The sequence below is a fragment of the Apteryx rowi genome, unplaced genomic scaffold, assembly GCF_003343035.1.
Source record: "Apteryx rowi isolate R43461 unplaced genomic scaffold, aptRow1 scaffold_117, whole genome shotgun sequence".
NCBI lineage: Eukaryota > Metazoa > Chordata > Aves > Apterygiformes > Apterygidae > Apteryx > Apteryx rowi.
Genome location: NW_020447386.1, coordinates 2,051,853 through 2,064,830, shown reverse-complemented (window position 1 = coordinate 2,064,830; position 12,978 = coordinate 2,051,853). Strand labels below are relative to the sequence as shown.

At 34.7% G+C, this 12,978-nt stretch overlaps 1 protein-coding gene across 9 annotated transcripts in view; it reads left to right on the top strand.

The window, feature by feature from the left end:
* The window catches only part of SDCCAG8 (serologically defined colon cancer antigen 8), a 115,910-nt gene that overhangs the window by 24,191 nt on the left and 78,741 nt on the right, over positions 1-12,978 (top strand). For all 9 annotated transcript variants that reach the window (XR_003256052.1, XM_026081930.1, XM_026081939.1 and 6 more), the window contains exons 10-12: positions 1,077-1,229; positions 3,791-3,925; positions 6,441-6,557. Coding sequence is in view for 8 of the 9 variants with exons in the window: in XM_026081930.1 (XP_025937715.1) it covers positions 1,077-1,229; positions 3,791-3,925; positions 6,441-6,557 (405 nt within the window). In the remaining variant the exon portion in view is untranslated. The remainder of the gene's footprint in view (positions 1-1,076; positions 1,230-3,790; positions 3,926-6,440; positions 6,558-12,978) is intronic.

The following is a 12,978-nucleotide window of genomic DNA, read 5'->3' as shown; positions in this document are numbered from 1 at the left end:
AATACCAGAGATGGGCTTTGTCTGAGTAAAACAAAAATAAACTGCTTCAAAAAACTAATTCAAAAGTAAAGAGAAATAATGTAGTATTCCTAAACAGAGGTTACTTTAGCTCCCTTAAAATGGGATATGCTGAATATGAGGAAATGAAATCTAGTTTACTCACGGCCAGCAAGCTCCCTTTGGGGTACTTTGAATACTCTGATTCTCTTTCAAGAAAGCAATGTATTTCTCATTTAAGTTGACATAACACTCAGTTCTTATCCCTGTGACAGGGAGACATCAGCATAAATTGATAGATTTTTCTAGTTTGTTTAGAAGATAGTGTCTTCTGTGCTTCTTGGGCCTAAACTTACTTTCCTCAATTCTGATAATTCAGTTCAGGCAAAAATTATAATTACTCACTTCCCACTAGATGCATCTATAACCCGTGTTTTAGCACTTTGGATTAACTCTACTGAAAATTCATAAATGCTTACTTAATCTTCTTCATTTGAGAAACCTGAAAATCAAAAGAATTATTTCTTTGTACCTTTACACAATTCTTCCAGCTGTTTTCTTAGTCTTCTGCACTCAGTAATTCATTACAGGGGGGAACAAATAGAAATACATACTCCCTCTTCCACTTGTCCCCCTGCAATGTGCAGTTGGGCAGTAACCACAGTCTCCACTGTTTGCACGGAGTCAAATACAGAGACTGGCTCTAGTCTTGAATGATGTGCAAATGGGTATTTTAAATGCAAGTCAGATAATCATGTTAGTTTTAGAAGAACTGCTATTCATTTGGGAAATGTACTCTGAATATCATTTTGTCTTTATCATGACTTCTAAATGGAATTAGATTTATAAATGATGAGAGGACAGGTATGCACGTACAAACCTATACAAGTGCTGTCATTTTGTTAGTYCTATTCTAGATGTTAACACACTAGTGCATGTATAAATGTCATAGTAACTATTTAAAATACAAAAACCCCTCCATTCTAATAGCAAATCAGTTTCTCTGAAAGTATTAGATAAATGTCATGTTTGTTTAAAAACTTAGATTTCTTCCACTTAAAAAACAGAGTTTTTTCTAGGCTTTAGTCCAGTGTGAGCAACTGAAAAGTGAGATGGAACGGCAGAAAAATCGTCTTGAAAGGGAATTAGTTGCCCAGCTRGATAAGAGGACTGATGAAAAAGAAGCACTGCGGGAAGAAATGAAGAAAGGAAGGGAGGACTTGGCAGCAATGGTAAGAGTTGTTTTCAATTTGTGTATTATAAAGAATGTTCAGTCCTCTTTAAAGTTGCTGTTTGCTGTTCTTTCTAATATAAGTTTCATTTTGGATTTGAGAGCTCAGTAAATAACTTCTGTCTCAGCTTTAAAGCACTGGTAAGTAAGTGATCCTCTGAGTCTGAATAACTGAGTTTTATGCTATGTCATTAGATATATACTATGCACTTTCTAACTAAAAAGTTAGCATAGTATTTTCTAATGCACTTTGTAAAAATAGTAAAGAGCTAAGCAATATATGATACAATGTTCTTACCTAGCTTCTTCAAAAGAATATTATTTAGGTTGCAAAGTAAAGCATTCAGAAATCAGCACATGCCAAAATTACAATTCTTTACAACTTTGACCTTAAGTATATATTTATGTTATAGTATCACTTTAATTGCATTCTAATACGGTATTTTTCAGTGTGATCTTGTCATATGCTTAATTTGATGACCTGTAGAAATGTACTGGAATCGTTTCTCACTTAGGTTTTTAAACTCTGTGAGACAGAATCTGCCTCATCATTTATATTGTGGCCATTACAACAGAGCCCTGATAACCTTGTTTTTTAGGCTTCTAAATCCTAGTGTAATATGAGTATAAAACATGAAGTTTTTCTGTCCAGTGGGAGGGTACAAAGGAAACCTTATGCTAACAGCAGTAAACCTGTGAGATGTGTCAGAGGAGGTACTGATCAGATGATTGGAGAAAGAAGTAGGAAAAAGAATAGAGATAGAAATGCTCCATGAATTAGTGTTTTTCATGCTTGAATTGCAACTTATTTAACCATTTTTTGGTGGCAGTTTGGAAACAATATAGTGAATTTCTCTGTTGACTATAGGCTTTTTCCTTAGTTATTTGTATTGGCTCCTTTTAGAAATAGACCGCATAGTTTCCAAAATCTTGAGAACACAAGCTGAAAAATCGCTGGACAAAACAAATGATTTAAGTGTTTAAAGAAGAGGAGGTACTTTGGTAGTGTTTGGTTGTGAAATGACTGGAAAGCTGCTAGAGGAGCTGGCAGGGAGCAAGGTGATATGGTTGCATTTCTGGTRTTATAAGACGATGGACAATAACGTTTGAAAGCTTCTGTGGCGCGTGGGAAGTCAAAGCCTTTGACTCCAATTCCAGATAATAAAACAGGAATTAAGTACAGTGAGAGAGATTAAGTAAGTGATATTACAGTCATTTAAGGAAGTGAACTGTTTTAAGTGATCATCAAAAATCTGTTGCCAGGACAAAGTGAAGTAGAAGATTAACCTTACTCTGGAAACACCAAGATATATTAAGCAATTCCTTGTTCAAGTAATTGTTATCTGTTGGAAGTTATACTTCTTACAGATTTAATTACAGATTTACTTTAAAGCAGAGTGTGCACTCCAAAATATGGTCTATTTAGACAAGCATCTCATACCTTTCATTATTACAACATGAAGTTCACCTCTTTGTCACCACATTGCTTCATATTTCATCACCCACTGGTTTGTAGTGTATTGGAACTGATTCCAACTTGGAAGACTTGTAGTCTTTTCTCTTTTTCAAATCCTACATAAACGGTAAACAATCTTTAGTGATAATAGTATGATAATGTCATACCTGGTAAATAAGAATGAATATGAGATGATTTTGTAAAAAATTATATGTGCATATGATCTACATCTAGTTATGATTAACTCTGGCTTTTCTGCTTGGGGAAAATCAAACTGCAGAAATGGTGCACTGTGCATTAAGTTAATCTCCATGTGAATATTTTATCTGTACCTTTAAGAAGTGATTTGTTTGAAGGGAAGAATTGGCATGATACATAAATCAGGTAGTATGTATAATGAGTGAAAAATAGTTATGAATACATAATCCTCTACGTTTGGCTTTGAATTCCTATAAGTTAACCTAGAACTGTCAGACACCATTATTTCCACTTACATTAGTCAGCTTCAGGGCTAAATAGCTGTAGGATAAGTGTCTCTGTTTTATTGTTATATTTTGTCACCAYTGAGCAAAATTTGATCTGAGTTGCATCAGAATTTTTAGCATACTCTACTGGTATGTTTGTTGCACAGCCTCATGTTTTGATTTGTGGTGCTGAAATACTGTCTCAGCTTAAGAATTAATTTAAGATCTGCAGTTGCAATGTGGTTGCAAGTTTTCTTTTTGCTGGTGCAAAAGATAGCTCTGGAAACAAGATTTTATCAAAATCAGTCTACAGAAGGTATAAGATGGTGTTAATTAGTACTCTTGCAGCTGCAAGAGTAATGGAACCTGCTACTTCTGACATTGTGTCTATACTAACAAGTCCTGGAGACTAGTCTGGGTTTCAAATAAATTACTGTATGATAAATTAATACAAAATAATGAACCCACTTCTACAATCATTTAGCCACATTCTGCCATATCCTTGCTTATGATGTATTCTCTGCAACTTAAAGTAAATTTTTTACTACATAACTGCAGTTGCTTTCAAGGAGAAAGCCCCACAAGATTTAGCTCTGTGGTTGATTGAACTTCCTCGTTGCGATGTTTTTGGTTTTTTTGCAGGTGACAGCCATGTCTGAGAATGTGGCCACATTGGAGGCTCAGGTAGAGAGAATTACAAGGGAGAAGAACTCGCTAGCTAACCAGTTAGAAGAAACGCAGCATCAACTTTCATCTCGTGAAATGGAGACGAATAAGGTAGAGATGTTTATATATGAGTATTGAGCCTGGTTTTGCTTATCATGATGAGTTGAAAGGTGAGGTGTTTTTTGCTTCTGTGTTTTCCTGTATATTGGAAAAGAATGTATGCTAAATGTAAACATCATCTGAAAATCCCAGAGACACAATTTACAAGTAAAAAGATAACTTTTAAATCTGTTAAGCCACCTTGTGATACAGAAGTTCACAAAATGAAGGAGCATTTTAAGAATGTCTAAAAGATTTGTTTAACCATTAAAGTTTTAGCTTTTCAGGCTAGGTTCATAGATGGCTGCAGCACGACTATGAAAAAAGAGAAGGCAGTGGTATAAATATCCACTGGGCTGGAAAGAACAATCTCATAGCCTACTGATTTGAAGAAATCTCCTGGGAGAGATGATACTGGAGTTCCAGTCCCTGTTTCAATTAATATTAATTGATACAAAGTTGAATAGCTTTTAATAGGAAAGATTGAGAGTGGCYACCTCATAGTAGTTTATGCTGTAGTTTTACTGCACTGTCCCAAGAAGTTGGGAACCTGTCTGTGTCTCTGTTCTGAATTGAGATGTCTCAAATATCCTGGAGGAATGCCCTAACTGTTGAGCTATAGGGTTTAAGTGCATTGCCATAGCCTATTTTTATTGACTGTGTAAGTGGCATCCAAGTCGCCTTGTGACTCTAAATACTTGTTTCCAAACGCTGCCATTATTAAAAACAGTAAATATCAACATTTTTCCAGTTTGGGTTTTGTCTGAAATAATTTTTCTTCTGCATGCACCAGAAGTCAGGGAAAAATGTTTGAGGTTATAATTTTTTTTTCCTTCACTCTGAAATACTAGGAACCTGAAAAATCAGTTATTAGGACAGCACCATCTGCTGATTCTTCTGTGTTATTCAATTTGTACTATGTATGGTGGAGCTGAAGGCGAGGATGGAAGATGGCTGTGTGTTTTTATTTTGCTTGGAGGAAGGGACATATCACACTTTGTTACATTCTTCATATGAAGAAAGGAGGAAGTGGAAAGACAGAGTTGGCAATCCATGCAATTGCATCCTAGGATTTTTCAGTTGCACATGATATTTCGGTATTAAAAAAAAAACAAACTTAAGAACTTTGTCTTTGTTTGGAGCATTTGCTCCCTTTCGTTATTTGAAACAGGGCTGAATTCACAAGCTATCCTCTTTCCTCCCATGCTTTGAATTTATAAGTAATGCTGCTCCTTAAAATTATAGCAATTGTTTTTGTTTTTTCCTAAGTTGATCTGATGTCAGTATGTGTATTTACTCCACCTTTTTTAAGAAAAAAAAATGTGAAAAGGAGCAGAGGTATGAGACTGAAAAAGAGAAATGAATTTGGATTGTTGAAGGTGTGAGAGAAGAGATTGTTGAGAAATACAGGGGGAATACAGAAGCAAATTAAAAGTGCACATTTGGGAAGCAAGTCTGGTAAAAGAACATAAGTGGGGCAAGCAGGAGAGTGAGTAGGAAAGAAAGTTCTCTAAGAGAAGCTGAGAGTAAACACTTTTCTGTTCTCTTCAAGGGGCCTGGGGGATAGTAGTTTTGTGTATAATTATGTTTGATTAATTAGTAAGATGAAATGAACAGTCACAAATTGGAGGTGATTGCACAGGATAAGGACAAAAAGCTGGCAGCTTATCCACTCTCTTTCCTGTTCCCAACAGATAGATCAAATAATCTGTTAAAAGCCTTAGATTAGGAAATGAAAGACTATTTTCCTGTGCAGCATTAGTGAAAGTTGTGTGGGAGGGGTTATTTCATTTTTACGTCTCTCTGCGTCTCTCTACATCTCTCTACGTCTCAAATTGAGCTGCCATCAAGTGGAAATGAAGGAGGAGGTAACATAATGTATATACCAACAGCACAGAATAATTGTTCATCTTGTGGAAGTGATCTTTAATTTCTTTAAATGTTGCTTTGATCACTTTTTCTGACCCATGCATATACTGGATTTAGCTGTTGTTTTTAAGAAACTTTTCTTTAGTTTGTATTAAGAATCTAGTGCTCTGATCTAACTTTGAAAATAATTATATTAACATGTAAACATTTTCTGTGTTACCAGGGAAAATTGGCAAGACAAGAAACTATGCCCTTATATAGGAGTGCGATAGATCCTTTACTTCTAGGTTTTGAAAGTGTTGACATAGACTTTCTTGGGATCTTAAAGAAAATGGGAAAAGAATGTAAAACCAGCAACTGTAATTTAACTGTATTTAGTAGCACATATATTTACAACATAAATATTTTACTTAGCAAAATCTTGATCCAAATATAATTGAATCTAGAAGGCACTGCATATTTCAAAGTTAATGACTATATAGGGAACTCAGATCCACCTTTTTGTATAAAAATATTTACCATATGTAGTCTTAAAATATCTGTAAATTAAAATATGTTGGATTTAAATGACCTCTAGAGGGCACCAAAAGATCTGATTGCAAACCATGAGCTATGGGTTCTTCAAGCTACAGATCATGTTGTCTGTATAATCTAACAGGTGTGTGGAGAAATGCGCTATCAGTTGAATCAAACCAAAATGAAGAAGGATGAGGCAGAAAAGGAGCTCAGAGAGTACAGAACAAAAACTATAAGGGAGCTTGAAATTAAGGACCAGGTAAGAGATAATACTGCTATAACTTTGCAGTTATTAGAAGCCTAAGTAGGGTTATTTCGGAAGTTGGAATGATTGGTTTTTCTAATAGTGGTCATTTATTTCTGTTAAATGGTTTCTAAATTAATGGCAAGAAGCCAGCTATTACCTCTTCGCTATCTTATTCTTGTTTTCAGCCCTCGTATGTTCAGTTTTACATAATACTCATCCCATGCTTTCATATAGAATTACTCTATCATATGTATTCATACAATGTACTTAAATTGTATGTACTGTATACATATGTTTATACACTTTTTTCTCACAAATAAACCCACACGTAAAAAGGTATACCTACAATCTGACAAAACATTAAGGAGACTAAGTATAACCTAACTATGTCAAAAAAGAATATAATTTCCAGTTTCTTTAAAGATTCAAGGTTAATGAATGCAGGGATTCATAGAAAAGTTAAAAAAAGAAAAACTACTAGAAAAAATAACTATGAAAAAATTCCACTAGGCATTAATTGTTGATTATCTAAGCTGTGTTTTATACTAATAGAAGAAACAGGTAGAATGTGAGAAAACATCCCTCTCAATAAAAAAGACTATTAGGGTAACCTGCAACATACTTGGCAAACAGCTTGAACAGATGTAATAACCTGCATCTTTTGAAGTGCCCTTTTTGTTGAGGTTCTATCAGTTTTTCTCTAGGTATTCAAACTTTCAATTATTCCTTCATAGGTTGTGATTTGCACATGAAACTGATAATGTCTTCTGAATACACATAAAAATGTATAAGATGCATATGAGCATAATTTTTGTTATATGCAGTTTGTAATTAGAGCAGCCTATCCAACAGGTTTTTAACATTTTTTTCTTGTAATTAAGTGTACAAATCAGTCCTTCTGTAAGAATATATGTAGGGAAAAATGCAGAATTTCTAGAATTATATTTTATTCACTAGCTCCCCAAAATCTTCATGTAGGATGGTAAGTTTATTAACTTAATAAATTAAGAGCTTAGACTGGAAATGATATTAATTCAAATTATGATCAAAAGACACATGAAATGAAAAAGAGAAGTTTATTAGGTAAAATGATTCTTTAATATATTTAGGAAATCATATAGCCCAGACTAACAGGGGCCTTTCAAAGTGTTTTGTTTTTGGAGTTGGCTTTTTTTTTCCTCCTGCATCCTTCAGGCCTAGGGACACTTTAAAAAACAAAAAGCAGGCTTGTCGTCTGTGTCTTGACAGATATCACAAATAAAAGAGTTGGCATAATCTTGGCATACAAATAAAACAGGATGTGAAGAAGTATCTTGGATTTTAAATCCTGTTCTCCAACTTTCTTCAGGATTGCCTCTTGAACAAATTGCAAAATTTAACTAAATATTTTAACCTTGTGTATAGACATACTGGTATTTTATTCAGTGTGGGAATGAATACACCAAAATATGGTAATTTATAATTTGACATAGTTAGAGGTGATGAGGATGTTGTTCTTATCAGCAAAGATTATTAGAGTAATTAAATAATTTCTTAAAGTAATTAGATTGTTTGAAGGTGGCTGTTGGTTTCTTAAAAAAAAAAAAATTCAGGTCAAGTATTTAGCAGCTGTTTAATAACTGTGGCTGTCAGAATTCATTCTAATAAGAAAGTTCTGTATAGTTCCTAATATTATTTAACATGTTAAAAGACAAATGAAAAGAGTTTAAAAAAAGAGCAAAGTTTAACAAATTTTAACAAGTCATGGCAAATTTTTCATATAAATAAAATGACAACAGCTTAATCACATTTAGCTTTGTATTTAAAGAAAAAAATGTTTCATCTTATATGGCACTGAATAGCAAACAGTAATTGTTCTTTGGTCTCTCAGCCATGACCTGACCTTCTGGCTAAGAAATAGAGTTGATACCTTCCTTGGCCACCATCTGTTCATAATAAATACATATTTATTTTTTTAAAAGTAGAGGAACAATAGTGTATGAACAGTGTTATTAAACTGTTCTATATTAAATGGTGCATTTTTCTGTATTAAAAGCAAAGAATAGTATTTCAAATTGTCTTTTAGTGTATTGAAAATGTTTTGTTTCTTGAGATTTGATTGTATTTTTAATTGTGCTGTGGATAAATTCTAGTTTTGAAGAAGTATTTTAGTTTAATCCATTTTTAAAATCACTATATATAAAGTTATTCAGGTGTGTCAGAATAGAAATAAATCCCCATAGGTATGGTTTGTGATCATCTGGTATATATCCTTGTAGGAAAAGCCAATATTTATAATGTTCGTCAAAGATAAATGTGTATAACTTAGGAAAATTAAAGGGAATATATATCTTTGGTCTTTTTCTCTTTTTCCATTATCTCTTTTCCTGTCTTTATTACTCAGTTGGGATTAATTACAAATATTGGCTCTGCTGTGTTACTAACTGTTATTAACATTTGACATGACTATATCTTAAAATAAAAGTCAAGAAGCAATGAGCAATGATACCATTTAAATTGAATAAGTGTTTTGTAATATCATCCATCATGATCCTGCTCAGCATTAGGATTATGGAGGAGGGAGGAAAAAAGATGTATACCACACAGCTTCTCCACACAAAATCTGCATCTGTTCATCTGGCCCAGTATGCTACAAGGTGGCATAACCTCCTGGCCCCCCCCCCCTTTTTTTTTTCCTCTCTCCCCGCTGTCCAATTGTGGATATAGCTGTGCTGAAATAACAGTGCCTTACTTAATGCTTTTCCTTCTTAGGGACAAGCTTTATAAGATATACTGGGATAATGCCTTCATAGCAGTAAACTGTGTCCACACTAGGGGTTGTACTAGCACAGCTATATCAGAGAAAAGTCACGCCCTATCCTAAATAGCTGTTATCAGAAGAAAAAATTGTGTGGCATATTTGACACAGTAGGACTTCACTTTTATAATACTACTTCTGTGAGTTTGGAAGCACTGCAAGGTATAATTTGTACATTTTTAATAGAAATCATACTTTTGACACACTGTGAAATTATTGTTTCCTCAGATTAGCATCACTTGCTCTTTGCTGCTCTGCATTATAAAAATAAAAATGAAGTATACTGTTAATCATTTGCTTTCTGTTTTTTTTCCTGTAAATGGTTTTTATTTGGCCTATAAATTCTTGCAAGCTTCAGCATGTAGAATTGAAAATAGTTTGTAGTATTGGTTCATGTAGCCCATCCAATCTGGGCATCTCCCTTATTAGACAGTTCGCACTGTTAGCATTATACCACTGGGAACTGCAGCCTCATTGTAATAAAGCCATAGGACATGTTGAATCCAACTTCAGAAACTAACTGAAGCTTTTCAGTTTTTTTTTTTAACTGTGTTTTGAGAAATCAGATAAATACTTTGCTAGAAATAAATCCAAGACCTTAATCTGAACCTGTAAAAAGCCATTCTGTTAATACAGTCTTTAAAAGTAGACATTGTTTGAAGTGGGGAATTACAGAATTCTGTTGCGTATCTTGTAGGTGAAACAATGAAAGGCTCCAGAACTATTATACCAATACAGTCTGCTGAGAGTTGCCTGTATTTAAGTTTCTGAGCCCAAATTAAAGAAGTTGTAGGGTCACTGATATGCATGACCTATACAAATGGAAATAGCTACATGTCAGAGCATTTTTGTATAATATGAAAGAACCTAAATGATGTCTCAGTACACTATAGACTGAATGACAATTTTGCAGACAAATAGAAATCTGGCAAAATTGTAGTCCAAAAGCATTTTGCCAAAAGGTATTTTGGGAATGTTTATCTCATTTGTCATAAATCCATGATTTATAGTAATCAAATTCAGAAATTATAAATTGAGAGATTACTGATTCTGTCTTCATCAGAAATAATGCAGGCCAAAAATTTGGATCTATATCCTGAAAATGCTGAAAGAGTATCCAGTGCAGTGCAAGACCAGTAAACCTTCTAAAGACAGACTGGTTCATTGAAATATCTTTTCATGAGTAGGTACCAGGCTCCTATGAGTCAGGCTTTAAAAGATTAGACTTTTCTCATTTATTTTCTTCTTTTAATTGCTAGAAGTCAAGGTCTCCAGATCTTTTTTGGAGCCATGAGAATTCTGGTATTTTCTTTAAATGRAAGCTGAGCTTTTTCACAAGCTGAGACATTCAGAATATCACTAGATGTTTTGAAACTCAATAAAATTACAAGATTTGATGACCCTGATGAAGATGGGTTAGGATTATATTTTGTATTTGAAGTCAGTATTCTTGTGACAGTTTTATGCTTAAGATTTTGTGACCCCATTAGTTAAGAAGATCCTCTGCCAGTTCTATTTTTTAAATAAATTCTGTTAAATTGGACTTGGATGCTATTTAGTGGGGGGAAAAAAATGCAAAACATTGCAGGCAACTTGAAACTCTTAGCGCCTAATTTTCTTATCTGGCCTGACCTTGAGTAATATGGCTTTAGAAGTAGCAAGACCAAATTGCTTTTGGACAAGAAAGCGTTAGGAAAGAATATGTGATAATCTTCCACTGTAACTGAACTCTTTTTAGCGTATCCTTTTTTGTTTTCAGCATTAAATGCACTAACTTGAAAATGGGTAAATGAGGAAGGAGTAATATGTGAGTACTTTATGGCTTGCTTTGATGTGAGTTTTCTGACCTGTTCAGGAGGAACATCACCCGTTTTATAACTGAGCTTACTAGCTCATCTGAAAATTTGTGAGGAAAAACATTGATCTGGGACCCCACAATACCTAATGAAAGGAATGTTTGGTTATAATTATGGTATGGCTGCTGCTGCTGCTCTACTACAGTATTGCTTTCCTCTGTCACCCATCCATTCGTCGAAGATCGGTGGTACAAACAGCCTTCATTAAGTTCTCTTTGTCATCTTTTTATAAAGAAAATCTCTGAGACTGGGATTCCTAGTAGTAGAATTTTATGTGCGGATCTGCATTCAGAGATACTTCCTTGAAGCAGCTGGCCTGCTAAGAGGAGTGAGCTCTGTCAGTCCCACTTGGTAGTCAGCATTTCATCTCTCACAGGTACAGTTGGCCCATGTAACCTTCTTCCATGATGTATCATCCAGTGTGATCTCGCCCCATCAGTTTATGGGAAGATAAAATCACATATGGGCATTAGATATTATTCAAAATAGGAATAGGAGTGCACAATTTGTGTATAATGTGTATGTATGCATTATACTTGCAGAAATACTTGTTTTCTGTATTTTTTTTCTTCTTGAACTAGAAGAATGGTCGCCTTATCAATAGTCATTGTGCCAACAGTCTACTCGGAAGAAAAAAGTAAAAGTCCCTGACTATAACTTGTCTATTGTCACTGTATGGCTGTTCGTCCTAGCTAGCCCTTGATGCTGGCCAGGAAAAGAGAAAATCCCACATCAGTCACCTCAAATATGTGTTCGAAAGGATAAAAGAAATAAGTCTTGTCCTTTCTTCTCTCGATAATGAAGTGGAAGTAACTTTCCGCTTCCTTTTTTCTGTATGCATCCCTACTTTTCTCAAATTCTTGTATTAGCAAGCAAACCATCTACTCTCCACCCCCACAAATGCAAGCCATTAAAAAAGTCTTGTTCTACTGTAGTACAAAATCACTATCTTGCCTCTGCTGGTGGCTGCTGAGCTAATCTCTAGTGCAGCTATGTTGACTGTTAAAATGTTCTTGTGGTAATCTCCATGGGTTTGGAAATTTTGTTCCTGAAACAGTGCTGCAGTTCAAATATTTTGGCAAACTGAAAGCAAATATTTTCAGGAAAGTAATGAGATGAAATCCCAGTGAATCGTATAACACGTTTCATGTATTCATTCCTGTCCGTTTTGCTAGATATTTAACCACAATATCCAGAAGCCTTATTGCTCTTGGAGTGTTTGAATAAGGACAGACATGGAAGACAATTGCCTAATTTAAATGTGTTTATTTATAAATATTTACTGGCATAAATCCATCTTTCTTTTTTTTTTTTTTGGCCCCAACTGCACATAACTGAAGATTACTGGTAGAAAGTTTGCTTCAACTGGATTTTAAAATGTGTGCATTTAAGAGCAGCCCCCCTCCATGCTGCTCCCAGGAAGTTCTCTCAGTACTTTCCGAGTGACCTGCGCATCCTGTTTCTATTAATTCTCAATCTTTTTGGAAGCAGAGTGTTGTTTGCTGCTGACTTTGCATAGGTAATGGGCRCTGGTCTTGAGGCTCTGCCTTTTAGAGCACATGGGGTGCCAAAATATTGCAAGGAGCTGTTATATTTCTTTGCGGTAGAAGTGACAAAGTGGTCACTAAACTACTTGCATTTGTGGGATGCAAGAGTACCTCTGCATCAGGCTAGAATAATGGTGGTCCAAAAAAATTAGTGTGCACTGTTTCTAGAGGCTGAATCTCTGGTTGTCTCTCTGGTCAATCAGTTTGTGAGCTGGCCATAACAAAACCCTTCA